Genomic DNA, 12,698 nt, shown 5'->3' with positions numbered 1-12,698 from the left:
CGGGACCATATTACCCCAGTGCTACGCTCTTTGCACTGGTTGCCATTATGATACGTGTTGATTTTAAAATTCTTCTCTTAGTATTTAAATATTTTAATGGTTTGGCCCCTCCTTACCTTTTGGATTTATTGACAGAATATTGGCCAGTTATGTCTCTCCGGTCATCAAATCAGAGATTGCTACGTATTCCGAAATCGAAGCTGAAAAGTAGGGGTGACCGTGCCTTCTCAGTAGCTGCTCCCAGATTGTGGAATGCATTACCTTTCAGTATTAGATTTGCTCCATCCGTATCTGTTTTTAAATCTAGGCTAAAATCTTACCTTTTTGAACGAGCATTTGGTCAATGATGAAATGTATTGCTTTGTGTTTTTATTTTATACTGGGAGAGTTGTGCATTTTTGTTTTTATTTGTCTCTTGGATTGATGTAAAGCACACTGGTCAACTGGTGCTGTCTGTGTTTAGTTGTGCTATAGAAATAAAATTGACATTGACATAAAATATAATTATTTTAGCTCATTTTAGTTTGCTTTTTTTTGTTAAATTTATTTTATTATGGTCTGTTCCTCACATAATGCTATGCTTTTTAATGGTGCCTTTTTATGTGTTTTTTTTTACGTTTTTTTTTTTTTTACTTTTATTACATGGATAAGAGCAGCCAGGGTGTTCTTCAAAAAAGCCCCTTTTCTTCGGCAGAAAGATAGTCTGGAACAATATAAGAGTGGGTTAACAATTTGATGAGTAAACAATGAAAGAATTTTCTTTTTTTGTATGAACTTTCACAAATACGCCGTTAAAACAAAAATTGTGCTGACAGCTAAATGGCATCCAGTTTAAAACGTTTAACTCGAATTTAATCTGAGCCCTAGTGAATCTGATACTATTTTCATGATCATTTCATGAGACATTTACTTGATAAATCATCTCTTCGGGTGCTTCGGAGAGCAATAAACCTTTTATTTATAGGTGCACAAGCCTTCGGACAATTGTTAATGTCACCGTGTCCTGACCTCACGGGTGAGTTCAGAGCTCCAGTGCTCAGTCGGCCGAGTCGGCCTGCTAAAGTGTTTATGATACTAATATCGTCCGATCCCATATGGAGAGAGCAGACCCATAGACTAGTGACTGGGACTGTAGAGGACACGGTTACCGGACCGTAGCACTGTCACGCAGAGATGCAATCATGACTGTCATTATTACCATTTAGTCCTTCACCAGATGCCCTCTTAACAGGCGACCAGACCTGACTGCAGTACGCTTGCATGGATCACACCATCACCATACCCCCCTGGCGATCAGCTCCGATCTTCCAATCCGCTCACGTCCTTTAGGCCGATGCATTGACGATGTTTACCTCAGGAAGTGACATTTGCAACTTTATTTAGCTCAATGAGTTGCCGGCTATTGGCATGACCTTTTCTGTCATTGCTGTGGGTCCAATAAGTCTTAGAGACTCCGACTTCTTTTCTCGCTCATATTGATGTTCAATAAACCCCCGTTCTTCATTGATGAAGTCATTTTGTGCAATACTTATGAAGTGCATCGACTAATAGAAGAGTGTTTAATTCCAATGAGAATATAAATATACAAGAGTGGAGTCGGAATTAATGAGAATGGGGGTCGTGTTTATGCCAAGTTGTTTATTAGCAGTTGTGATATGAAACTCATGTGATATAAAAATGCTATTTTGTTTTTGGGATGACAAATATTTTGGTCCCTTGTCAAACCAAATATCAAAAACAGTTTGTAGAAGGTTTTTACGGGTTTAATTGGGGTTAAGTCTCACACAGTTTTCTCTGTGAGTAAATAATGACGGAATTGTTACATGTTTAATTGACTTTTAGTTTTCCCATCCCATGTCTTAAGGAAACGGGTGCTGCCATGCTGTTTAGATTCCCATTGGCTGCACCTTTTAGACGCAGGTCTAAAAGCATCTTTCACTGTCCCAATGATAAGGAAGTGCTTTATGTATTCCGGTCATGTTGGATATACACACACCTTCCTGACAAATGCAAGGCCGGCAGGAGTTAGAGCTATGGGGGGATGATAAACAGTTTTGTTTGTGTATCTGTGACTGAGTACGGAAAGGGAGCATTTTATTTCTTTGATGAAACGCATTAGACATGTGGTGGGATTGAATCAGGTGCGCTTCAGCGTACTGCTGTAGTAGGAAAATTAATATAGAAAGCACTAAATAAAAATGTTTCAAAGCTACCCGTTTTCAGTCTAGAAAATGTGTGTGTTTATAAAACTACAGAAGCTGGAAAGCAGCATTAACAATGTCTTTTAAAACGATTTACCTCAAACTAGGATTGATTGTGTGTGTGTGTGTGTGTGTGTGTGTGTGTGTGTGTGTGTGTTGCTGAGGTCTTTAAATCTATTATACAAACACCATATGTCTGCAAAAATGAATGAAAAATGAAAAATATTAAAGGCTTAGTGCTTCAGAACTGTTAATGTTCTATTTTGTTCTACTTTTTCAAGTTTGTTCTTTTTGATAGGAACAATGTCACCTTTTGAGGTAAAAAATTTGTAAAAGTGCTAGAAAACATTGTGTGCTCATATTAACACATGTATTTGTTACAAGACGTTCTGTTCCATAATGTAGTGAGCTGAATTTTTAGGGCTGTCACTTACGATTATTTTGTAATCGAGTAATCGGTCGATTATTTTGATGATTAATCGAGTAATCTGGTATTTTTTTTGTGGTAATATAGACCTAAGCAAACAAAAGCCTTTAAAATGACTTAAAACCATAGACTGTAAAAAAATAAATAAAACACATATATAATAACAATGAGGCAGTAATATTTGGTTCAAATAAAGTATCAAAATCAAGTCATCATAGTTTTATAGAAAAACACTGTTAAAATCCATAATATAATATAATATTATGTAAATGTCGTTGTCAGAGAGAGCAGAGAATGACTAGCGCTCTGTAGAGAAGTTTGTCCGTTTAGGGCTACTGTAGAAACATGACTGCGCAAAATGGTGACTTCACTGTAAGGGGACCTGCAGTTATGTAGATAGAAATGGCTCATTCTAAGGTAATAAAAACATAATAAATTCAAATGACAACTCATAATTCATAAACTTCATAATTTAAAAAAAACGTAATCTTTAATAATTAGCCACTTCTTTATAATAGAAATGCTACTGCCACATGTAGACATCAAAACATGCAAACTCAGAGCAAGGGTTTAAACTTTTATTTTGAAATCGCGATGAGTTCGCATATTTAGAAACTTTTGATTGACTCCTGTGTTGGCGTAGGTTTATGATTTACTTTACAAATCTGATGAAATGCCACACATTGCGTTCCCAAATAAACGTTATAAGCAACCCAAACCCATAGCATATGCAAAGATGGAGTTTGAGACGCTCTCCACACATGTAAATATAGAACAGTTAATGTGGAGCCGCATCTGTGAATGAGACGCAGGTAACCTTACACGCATGTAAATAATTAAAGCACGCAATAGCATTATATATGCTGTACAGCTGTAGAATGTTTTTAAACGATTTTAATATATCATGAATCCTTAGAAAATGGTCGGTTCATGGATTGTCGTCTGTGGAATGCGTTACTTCCGGTATTTTGCCGGTGTTTCTCGACAGTGTCGACACAGGTAAATTGCTATCTATTTTGTGACAGCCTTATTGGATTTTAAGGCATCTAAGACTAAATATTTTTTCAAAGGATAGACAATGTGATATGCCTTCTTTAATACCTTCTTTTGGCTAAATTATAACAGGTAATCCCAAAATGCACTGCAACGTGAAGGAAAAAAAAACAATGTTGGAAAAGTTTTTATTATAAAATACTTTCAACTTATTCAATAGCCTACCAAAAAGTTATTGCAAAAGTAATTTAGCTTCATTAAAATGGTCTATTTGTATTACTTTTTGTGTGTGCAGTATGCATTTTATGCTTATTGAAGTATCTCATTAGCTTAGCAACATGCCAAGAAAATAAAGTGTTAGCTTTACCATACCATTAAAATGTAGTGTTAGCAGATATTAAACAGCCAGTCTACTAATAGTAATGACTAGTAGTTGACATGTAATTTTAAAGTTAGTAGAATGTCTAAAGTGAACCATTGAAATAGTGTTATTCACGCCTGGCAGTCTTTTAACATCATGTGTAAGTTGAGGTTGCTGCTTGTGTATTGTGTTTGAAATATAGGTTTTATTTCAGTTTGTATGCTTCCTATGTCTGCTGCCTATCTAGGCTGCAGATGGCTCACTAGCTTGTGAAATAGAATGATAATCTTCACATGAATTGATTATAATATAAAATTCAGATGTGAGATTCAAGCCCCAATCCCTCATTTATGATCCAAAAAAATAAATAAAAGAGAGTTCAATCAAGCTGCAGTCAGAGGCATAAACTGGAAATAAAGATGCCATTTCTTTCTGTTGTTTGCCTGTGTGCGTCAGTGAGGAGGTTTGCTGAAGGGCAGCACGGCTATGTTCTTCTTTATTGAAAAAGACAAACGAGTGGATTTGCAAGCAAGACATGCTTCATTTTAATGTCTACTGTGGCCCATGGCAAAGAAGAATGCAATCAATGAGTCTCAAGTATGCTGTGCTGTTCACATGATGTTTACCTGTGACTTGTTTACACAAAATGTGTGCGTATAAAGAGCCTAGCAGGAACACACATACAGTCACAGAGCACATTTTAGCTCCTATAGATCTTGCTCTGAAAAGAGAGATTGAATTTTGTTTGTTGAAAATGATCATGTATTAAAAATCTGACATTTTACTTTCCGTTCTGGGTGAACTCGAAGCAGGTTGGTGGTGAAACTTGTCAATCTGTGATTTGAGTACAGTATATTTTGCTTCCCTCATGAATTTGATGGGTTTAAAAAAAAAAGAAGTGGTTAAGCTGTCAAATACGGTATAGAAAGGAACCTCCCCTCTAACAAGATTATATCCCACAATTCACCTGTAATCTCACAACTGAGCCCCTGAGGGTGCAATAAATGTTTATTACATCTAAGCTTCTTTCATAATACCTCCCTTGCTCTAATGCATGTTAAGGGTTATTGAAAACACCCAAGTCTAACACCTGACCTCAATGTATTTCAATTTCTCTTCATTTTATATTCTTCTCAAAATCTGTATTTTTAGTAGGGGAGCAATTGTGTGTTTTTTTTCTATTTCTACCCCAATAATTTGAGGGAAACTGAATGGTTCTCACGTGCTTGTCTTGATTACCAATGAACACTTTAGAGCTTTGGGGTCTTTAAAAAAGACAACATCAAATCAGAATGAATCATACTTTCTTCCCTAAAGTGCATTCAGTAATTTGTTTCTCATTAATGATTAAACTAAGAAATAAATAGGACTTTTCACCAGTGTGATTGAAGTAAAATAATGGCATGATAATTTACTCAAACTCGTGTTGTTGCAATGGCCTTTCTTTCCTCCTTTAAAAAAAACGAGTAAGCTTCCAAAATGATGCAAAACCCCCATAAATTATCATAAAACCAGTCCACGTGCACTATATTTCTAGACTTCTTTATCCATAGAACAGATTGAAATTAAAGCTGCGATTCACCGAAAATCTGGGCATCTAACGTTGCTCTCCCCTGTATATTTAAGAGAAAAGTGAACATGTTGTGATGACCTAACTGATTGGAAGTTTAACTCAGTGATCCAGTCACAGTGGTTAACAGCATGGGAATCAGCAGAGGACACTGTTTCAGGATGTCTTCTTTTGTGTTTCAGACAATGTAAGAATTCAAATGGTTTTGCTGGTGAGTAAATGATAGCAACATTTTGATTTGTAGGTCAAACATTCCTTTAAGGCTTGCAGATGTGGCCTAGAAAAGGTATTTTTTTCTACATGAAGCGGTCACCCCGGCTTCATTCTGTGTGAGTTTGTTAATGAGCACTTGATGAGTAAGGTCTCTGCTGTTGCACGTTAAGAAACTCGCATAACATTACTCAAACAGCTGTGGCTGTATATCAAGTACAATAGGAAGATCCGTAGCTGGATTGTCAGTTAGTCTAATCTGGTGTTGTAATGCATGTGCCGACTCTCCTTTTCTCTGTCTGTCTTTCTGGTGGCACAGAGCGGGTGGACTGGCATAGGCGTGGTGGCATGGATGTGCTCATGGATGTTGTGACAGTGGTTCAGTGAGGCGTGAGAGGGAGGGTTACACTCTTGGCTCAAAGGCAATGCCAGCTGATGCAACAGATGGCAAATGTCTTTGATTGGTGCAAGGTGTTTGATGAGCAGAAATGGCTCTGTTTAATTACTTGTCAAGTTGTCCGTCTGGGGCTGGAGCCTCTCCTTGTCTGTCTTAGAGGGGCTTCAGGCCTGATTGAATTGCATTGCTGGATGGACTGAAGCACCAACCAGTTCCTGCATCTGTTGTTTGCGCCACCTGAATGTAATTTCTCTCTTTCATTTTGTTTTCTTTTTTCTTTTTGCAGTATGTACTGGCACAGAGAATAAACTGAGTACTCTGTCGGACCTGGACCAGCAGTATCGGACCCTACGTAAATACTACGAGAACTGCGAGGTGGTGATGGGTAACCTCGAGATCACCAGCATTGACCGCAGTCGTGACCTGTCCTTTCTTAGGGTAAGTACTCTGTGTGAGCCATTACTCACATTTCACATAGTCATTTTTTTTGTTTTCCATAGTGTCCTGCAGTGTTGGGGAAAGTTACTTTGAAAAGTAATGCATTACAATATTACGTTATGCCCTTCAAAAGTAGCTAATTATGTTACTTAGTTACTTTTTAAGAATGTTACGTTACTTCTGCTTTTTACTCATGTTTTTTAAATTACAAAAAAAGTCATATTTTGGGGCAAATGTAAAGGCCCTTTCACACCAAAATTAGATTAATGATTAATTAATAATTAAATTAAATTAAATTAATAATTAAATAATGCAGAAGAGTAGGATCAGGAGAAGAAAGTTTAACACCAATAAAACAAAAATAAAGTCATTTTTGCTTATGGTTTAACTGAATCACCAAAGGTCAGCAGCAAGTACATTGAGATTAAATGCATAATAATATTTGTTTAATTTAACACATTTAATTATTAGAGGTTTGCGTAGTGTTCTGATTTTGCATTTCACTGATTTTATTCATTTTGAGGAATACTGAATCTTTTTTGTGCAAGTGAGATTAGTAAATGCATGCTCACATTTAGTCTAGAACTACAATAGCCATGATGTTTACACACAACGCCTCTGCACATACTCCTGATTTTTCTCAACATGGGGACTTGGGGGCTCTCAGTGGAATAAATGGGAATTTTTTTTTTGAAAAAGTAACTCTGATATATCTTGTAAATTTAAAAGCAATGGTAAATGGACTGCATTTATATAGCGCTTTCAACAGACCCATGGCCACCAAAGTGCTTTACATATTGCCTCACATTCACCCATTCATACACTGACGGCGGTGTCAGCCATGCAAGGCGCCATCTGGCTCGTCGAGTTGCTCATGGACACCTTGACACTTGGTCAGGTGGAACCGGGGATAGAACCACCAACCTTCCGGTTAGTAGACAACCTACATGAACAACTGAGCCACTGCCGCCCCAGTAATGTGTTACTTTACTCGTTATTTTACTAGTGACTTGAAAAAAAGTAATCTCATTACGTAACTCAAGTTACTTGTAATGCGTTACCCCAACACTGCTGTCCTTATATTCTGAGCCATATTAAAGTCTGAGTTTTGAGATTTTAAAGGTCCCGTTCTTCGTGTTTTTTTTGAAGCTTTGATTGTGTTTACAGTGTGCAATATAACATGTGTTCATGTTTCGCGTGTAAAAAAACACAGTATTTTTCACACAATGTACTTATCTGTGTACCGCTGTTTCCACTGTCCTAAAAACGGCTGGTGATTTCCTCTTTCTATGAAGTCCCTCCTTCAGAAATACGTAACGAGTTCTGATTGTGCAAGCGCTTACCGTGTTGTAATTCGACCACAGCTTAGCGCACGTGAAAGCGGTTCCTGTGTTATGATTCGACAGCAGCTTAGCGCACGTTGGAAAGGTCACGCCTCTTAACGGAGAGATGTATGCGTTCAATAATCTCTACAGCGTCCCTGGGAAAGCCAAACAAAGGTGATTTGACTCCTGGATGAAAATAACAGCGTCTCGATGACATGGCGATAAACACACTCAACGCAACAGTTCCTTTTCTCCACGCGACACGTCCGCTTCTCCACGTGGGACAGCAACAAGACCGCGCCCCCTTTTTCGCGTTTCTTTGTGGGCGGAGGTTAGTCTGTTCTACTGCTCTACTGACGTAATTAAAGAAGGAAGTACCAGGATGTAGTCCAAGCCAGCCGTTCGCTGTAGGCTTTGAAAGGGAACTTCTGTTAAATAAAATATCTCGCTTGGCATTGAACTTTGAGCTTTATAATTTTACAGGTATTATTTATGCTCTAACAGCAACATTACACACTAACTAAAGTTTGAACAATGGGATCATGCGGAATGGGACCTTTAAATACCATACAGTCCAGCGAGTCAGTTCAGTTTGCTTGGTTACTGTAAAGCAATGGTCACACATGTAAAATTTCTATGAACACTGCAATGGTTGTAATATGATGTCACACTCTGCACCATCTTTTTTGAAAGCAATACACTACAGTGTAAACATTTTAATGAATCACCATACATTAGAGCCCTGCATTTCTGCCTGATATATTTTACTCTAATATATCTCTTTACATAAATACTATTTTCTACTTTTAAAAAAATAACTTTGTTATTTTACTAACCAAGTGTTTTGTATGTGAATGCTGTTTCACCTGAATATTACCACAGGAGTGAAGCACAAAGCTTTGTTTAGCCTAGAAAGGAAATAATGGTCAGATAGCTCTTTTTCATTCTTTTTTGTGATCTGGATCTGGTCAATCGATTTTTGAACAATAGGCCTAGTCCATTTTATCCCAATGGACATGGAAATCTCGTTTCTTTTCCCAAATCTTCACTCACGTCGCACCCATGTTCGCAGGGGATTATAAACGTTTCTTCCTTTCGTTTGCTTATAATAAAGTCTATTATAACTATTCACATCCTTTACTGTGGGAAAGTATAAAAAAACACTGTAAGACGAATACCTTTTTACTTCAAATTTTATTTAACACAGTTTGTTCTTGTTATTAAACTTGGTAAGGCGCGTCAAGTTTGGTTTATTTGAATAGCGTATTTCACACACACGCCGCGGTGATTTTAGTTTCGTTTTCTCTGGCAGTGAATATTTAAACATTGCCTAAATGTCTTGACCCTGTGGAAAATAAAATCCTCTCTTCAGACCTTTTACAACAAGTGTTGCTTTGCAACATCAGTAGAACATATAAAGACGAAGATATTCGAGAAGGTGTCTATTCAGTGTCCCATTCCTCTCAAAGGGCAGAGCGGTATATGACGCATCTTTGCGGGGAAATAGTATGAATCAAATATTTTTCTAACTAATATTTAATTTTCATATATTCTTGAGGTTACCATTATTTACTGAAAATCGTTTTTGTTTTATAGGCTGTGTTGTTTCACTGACGGAAGTGCTAAAATAAACACGCATGCTTATGGATGTTTCAGCCTCAAATTATTTCAAAATGGGCTATATATCTGGCATAGACTACCTTATTTAAAATAGCATATATGCATTAGTTACATTCTCAATTTAATTTACAGAGCAATCCCTGCTAAGTTTTTAGTTTAACTAATACTATAAAAGAGGATTAGTGTGTGTCGCACTCAACAGACTCGCAACGGGGGCGTAGCTTCACGATGGTGGCGCTCCATCTTGATGTTGGCACAACCCTAGCGCGCGCCTCCTGCGCTCTCCGTTGGGTTGTTCTTTGAAATGACAGAGAACGACTCGGGGTAATTTTTCTATAAACCATCATGAAATAGCGGCGAGAAGAACATACACGACAATGTTTACTTTAGTAAACTTGACCAAAACAGTTAATAGTCAATAGCATCCCTACACTGCTGTGGACGTTGTTAACTTCATTAATGTGTTTACTGTGATATTGGACTGCGGATGGGAGTAGTATTCGGTTTCGGATTCGGCCGAATCTTAACCAGTGGATTCGGTATTCGGCCGAACCCCGAAAATCTGGATTCGGTGCATCCCTATTTTAGACATTCAATAATTAAAAGAAACAATGAGATATGCTGCGCTGGTGGAAACAACATGAGACCATGATATCGCGAGTCCGCAACTGTCAAGACCGGCTCGCACAGTGTTTAGAGGATGGCCACACGCATCGCCGCAAATGAGTAAAGCAAGCCAACACGCAAACTGCCACAATAATTGAAACTGAAAATAAGCTAAGTCTTAGATGCTCAAAAACACAACAATCTTCATTAAAACTAATGAGACTAAAGGCTCTTACCAGTGTTTAGGTCGCTCGTTCTCATAATGCGGTCTTTGATGTTGAAATGAGCTGATGAATAAAATGCTCATATCGGTTGCTTTCGTTGACATGAACTCCGTTAAATGTGCATATAGCACGGGAATTGAAGATCTGATTTAGATTAATTTCGCGGAGAGGTAGGTAAGACAACCAGCATGTTTTTTTTTTATTATTAGCCTATTATTTGTTTAGATTGTGTAGCCCGTTTCGTTTGTGCACGCTGTTGCGATCTGCCTGCCTCATCTTGTCAAAAATGCCTTTTTACTGTGATGGTGGTGATAGTAGGCTAAACGTTTAAACAATGCTTTAAGTGTTTTATATGGATTTTATAAGCAAGACAAGTCAAGTGTTTATTTGAGAGGCTAAAGTGTTGGGTTAACTCACTGTCGGCCGTTTGGTCATCACTTTAAATAACGAAAACTTTAATTTAACAAGCAACAAAATGCTTCAAACATTTGTCTAAATTAAAGGGTTAGTTCACCCAAAAATGAAAATTCTGTCATTAATTACTCACCCTCATGTCGTTGGACACCCGTAAGACCTCCGTTCATATTCGGAACACAAATGAAGATATTTTAGTTGAAAGCTGATGGCTGAGAAAGGCTTCACACAGGCCTCCATTGGCATTCAGTACATTGACACTTCCAAGATCCATGAAAGGCACTTAAAACGTCGTTACAAAGTCTATCTCACCACAGTGGCTCTACAATAATCATACAATGCGACGACAATAGTTTTTGTGCGCAAAAAAAAATCAAAATAACACCTTTATCCAACTTGTTCTCGACTTCCGTGTATGCCTCCACGACGCATGTGCGAGAATATGACGCAGATCCGGCGTTCGGACATATGACCCAGAATCGATTTGTTTACGAGCAGAGGAAGACGCGCGTGTCTAAGCTGTTGGATTCTACATTGATCGTGCTTTAGGTCTCGGCGTAGTGCTCAAAATGGGGCTTAAGTGTGTATTTCATCGATTCCCGAACACCGGCGCTACGTCATATTCTCGCGCATGCGTCGTGGAGGCACACACGGAAGTCGAGAACAAGTTGGATAAAGGTGTTATTTTGATTTTTTTTTGCGCACAAAAACTATTGTCGTCACATTATATGATTATTGTAGAGCCACTGTGGTGAGATAGACTTTGTAACGACGTTTTAAGTGCCTTTCATGGATCTTGGAAGTGTCAATGTACTGAATGCCAATGGAGGCCTGTGTGAAGCCTTTCTCAGCCATCAGCTTTCAACTAAAATATCTTCATTTGTGTTCCGAATATGAACGGAGGTCTTACGGGTGTCCAACGACATGAGGGTGAGTAATTAATGACAGAATTTTCATTTTTGGGTGAACTAACCCTTTAACTTAATAAAGAAACAAAACGAAATATAGCTACTTTGACATTAAAAACAAAGCTGAACTATTTTAATGGCTGCAACTAATGTGTAATAGGGAGGCTAAAAAAAAAACACAGGCTCCAGTCGGACTCGGGCTGATAATTTTGATGAGCTGTCGGACACAGGCCAGGCTAGGGCCTCAGCGTCTCGGGCCAGGGCCAGGCTAGGGCCTCAGCGTCTCGGGCCAGGGCCGGGCTAGGGCCTAGTTTTGAGGCCCGTGCAGGGCTCTACCATACATTCCCCAGTTGATTAATCACATTACATTAAGACAATTGTTTTGTATTACAAGTTGTCTGAAATGCTTTTAAACATCCAAATGAGGCAGCATCTAAAGATTCAAGAGCAGAAAACTGAACATTGGGTAAAGCCAGGTTCAAAATGTGTTTTTCCTCCTTTGTTTAAAAAAAATTGTGTCCACATGAAGACGCAAAAACACGCTATGAAGCACTGTCAAGAGCATGTCAAACTAACAGGTTGCGATATAACCCTATCCGTAAAGCCATGTTGGCCAATCAGAAGCCTGAAAAAAAGGCTATTACCGGTTCTGGTTCTGATGTCACAAGCCAAAATCTCCGGTTTCACTGTCTTTACCTGGAGTTTCTAAAATAATCTTTTCAAAAAGGTTCGGTTTCAATGACCTAGTACTGCGTTTGCGTGTGGACGAACGGCCAAACCGCTTCGAAAAATCTGCAGTTTTGAAAATGCCCATGATCGTGTGGACAGGGCCTTAGAGTTAAAGGTTTTTACAGAGGGGATTTTGGATACCTCTTTTTTTTATCAATCCATAAATCAGCAACAGCTAGAAATTTTGTATATCTCTTTTTATCAATCCATAAATCAGCAACAGCTAGAAAAAAACACATTTTCTGAACTCCGATGTGCGCCCCAAATCAAACCTG

General features: G+C 38.2%; 1 protein-coding gene across 4 annotated transcripts in view; it reads left to right on the top strand.

Annotated features, from left to right (window-relative positions):
* Positions 1–12,698, top strand: part of erbb4b (erb-b2 receptor tyrosine kinase 4b) — a 429,788-nt gene that overhangs the window by 205,104 nt on the left and 211,986 nt on the right. For all 4 annotated transcript variants that reach the window (XM_079822543.1, XM_079822542.1, XM_079822541.1 and 1 more), the window contains exon 2: positions 6,446–6,597. In XM_079822543.1, the coding sequence (XP_079678669.1) occupies positions 6,446–6,597 (152 nt within the window). The remainder of the gene's footprint in view (positions 1–6,445; positions 6,598–12,698) is intronic.

This window comes from Gobio gobio (genome assembly GCF_949357685.1).
Source record: "Gobio gobio genome assembly, chromosome: 7".
Taxonomy (NCBI): domain Eukaryota; kingdom Metazoa; phylum Chordata; class Actinopteri; order Cypriniformes; family Gobionidae; genus Gobio; species Gobio gobio.
This window is presented reverse-complemented; position numbering and strand designations above follow the sequence as displayed.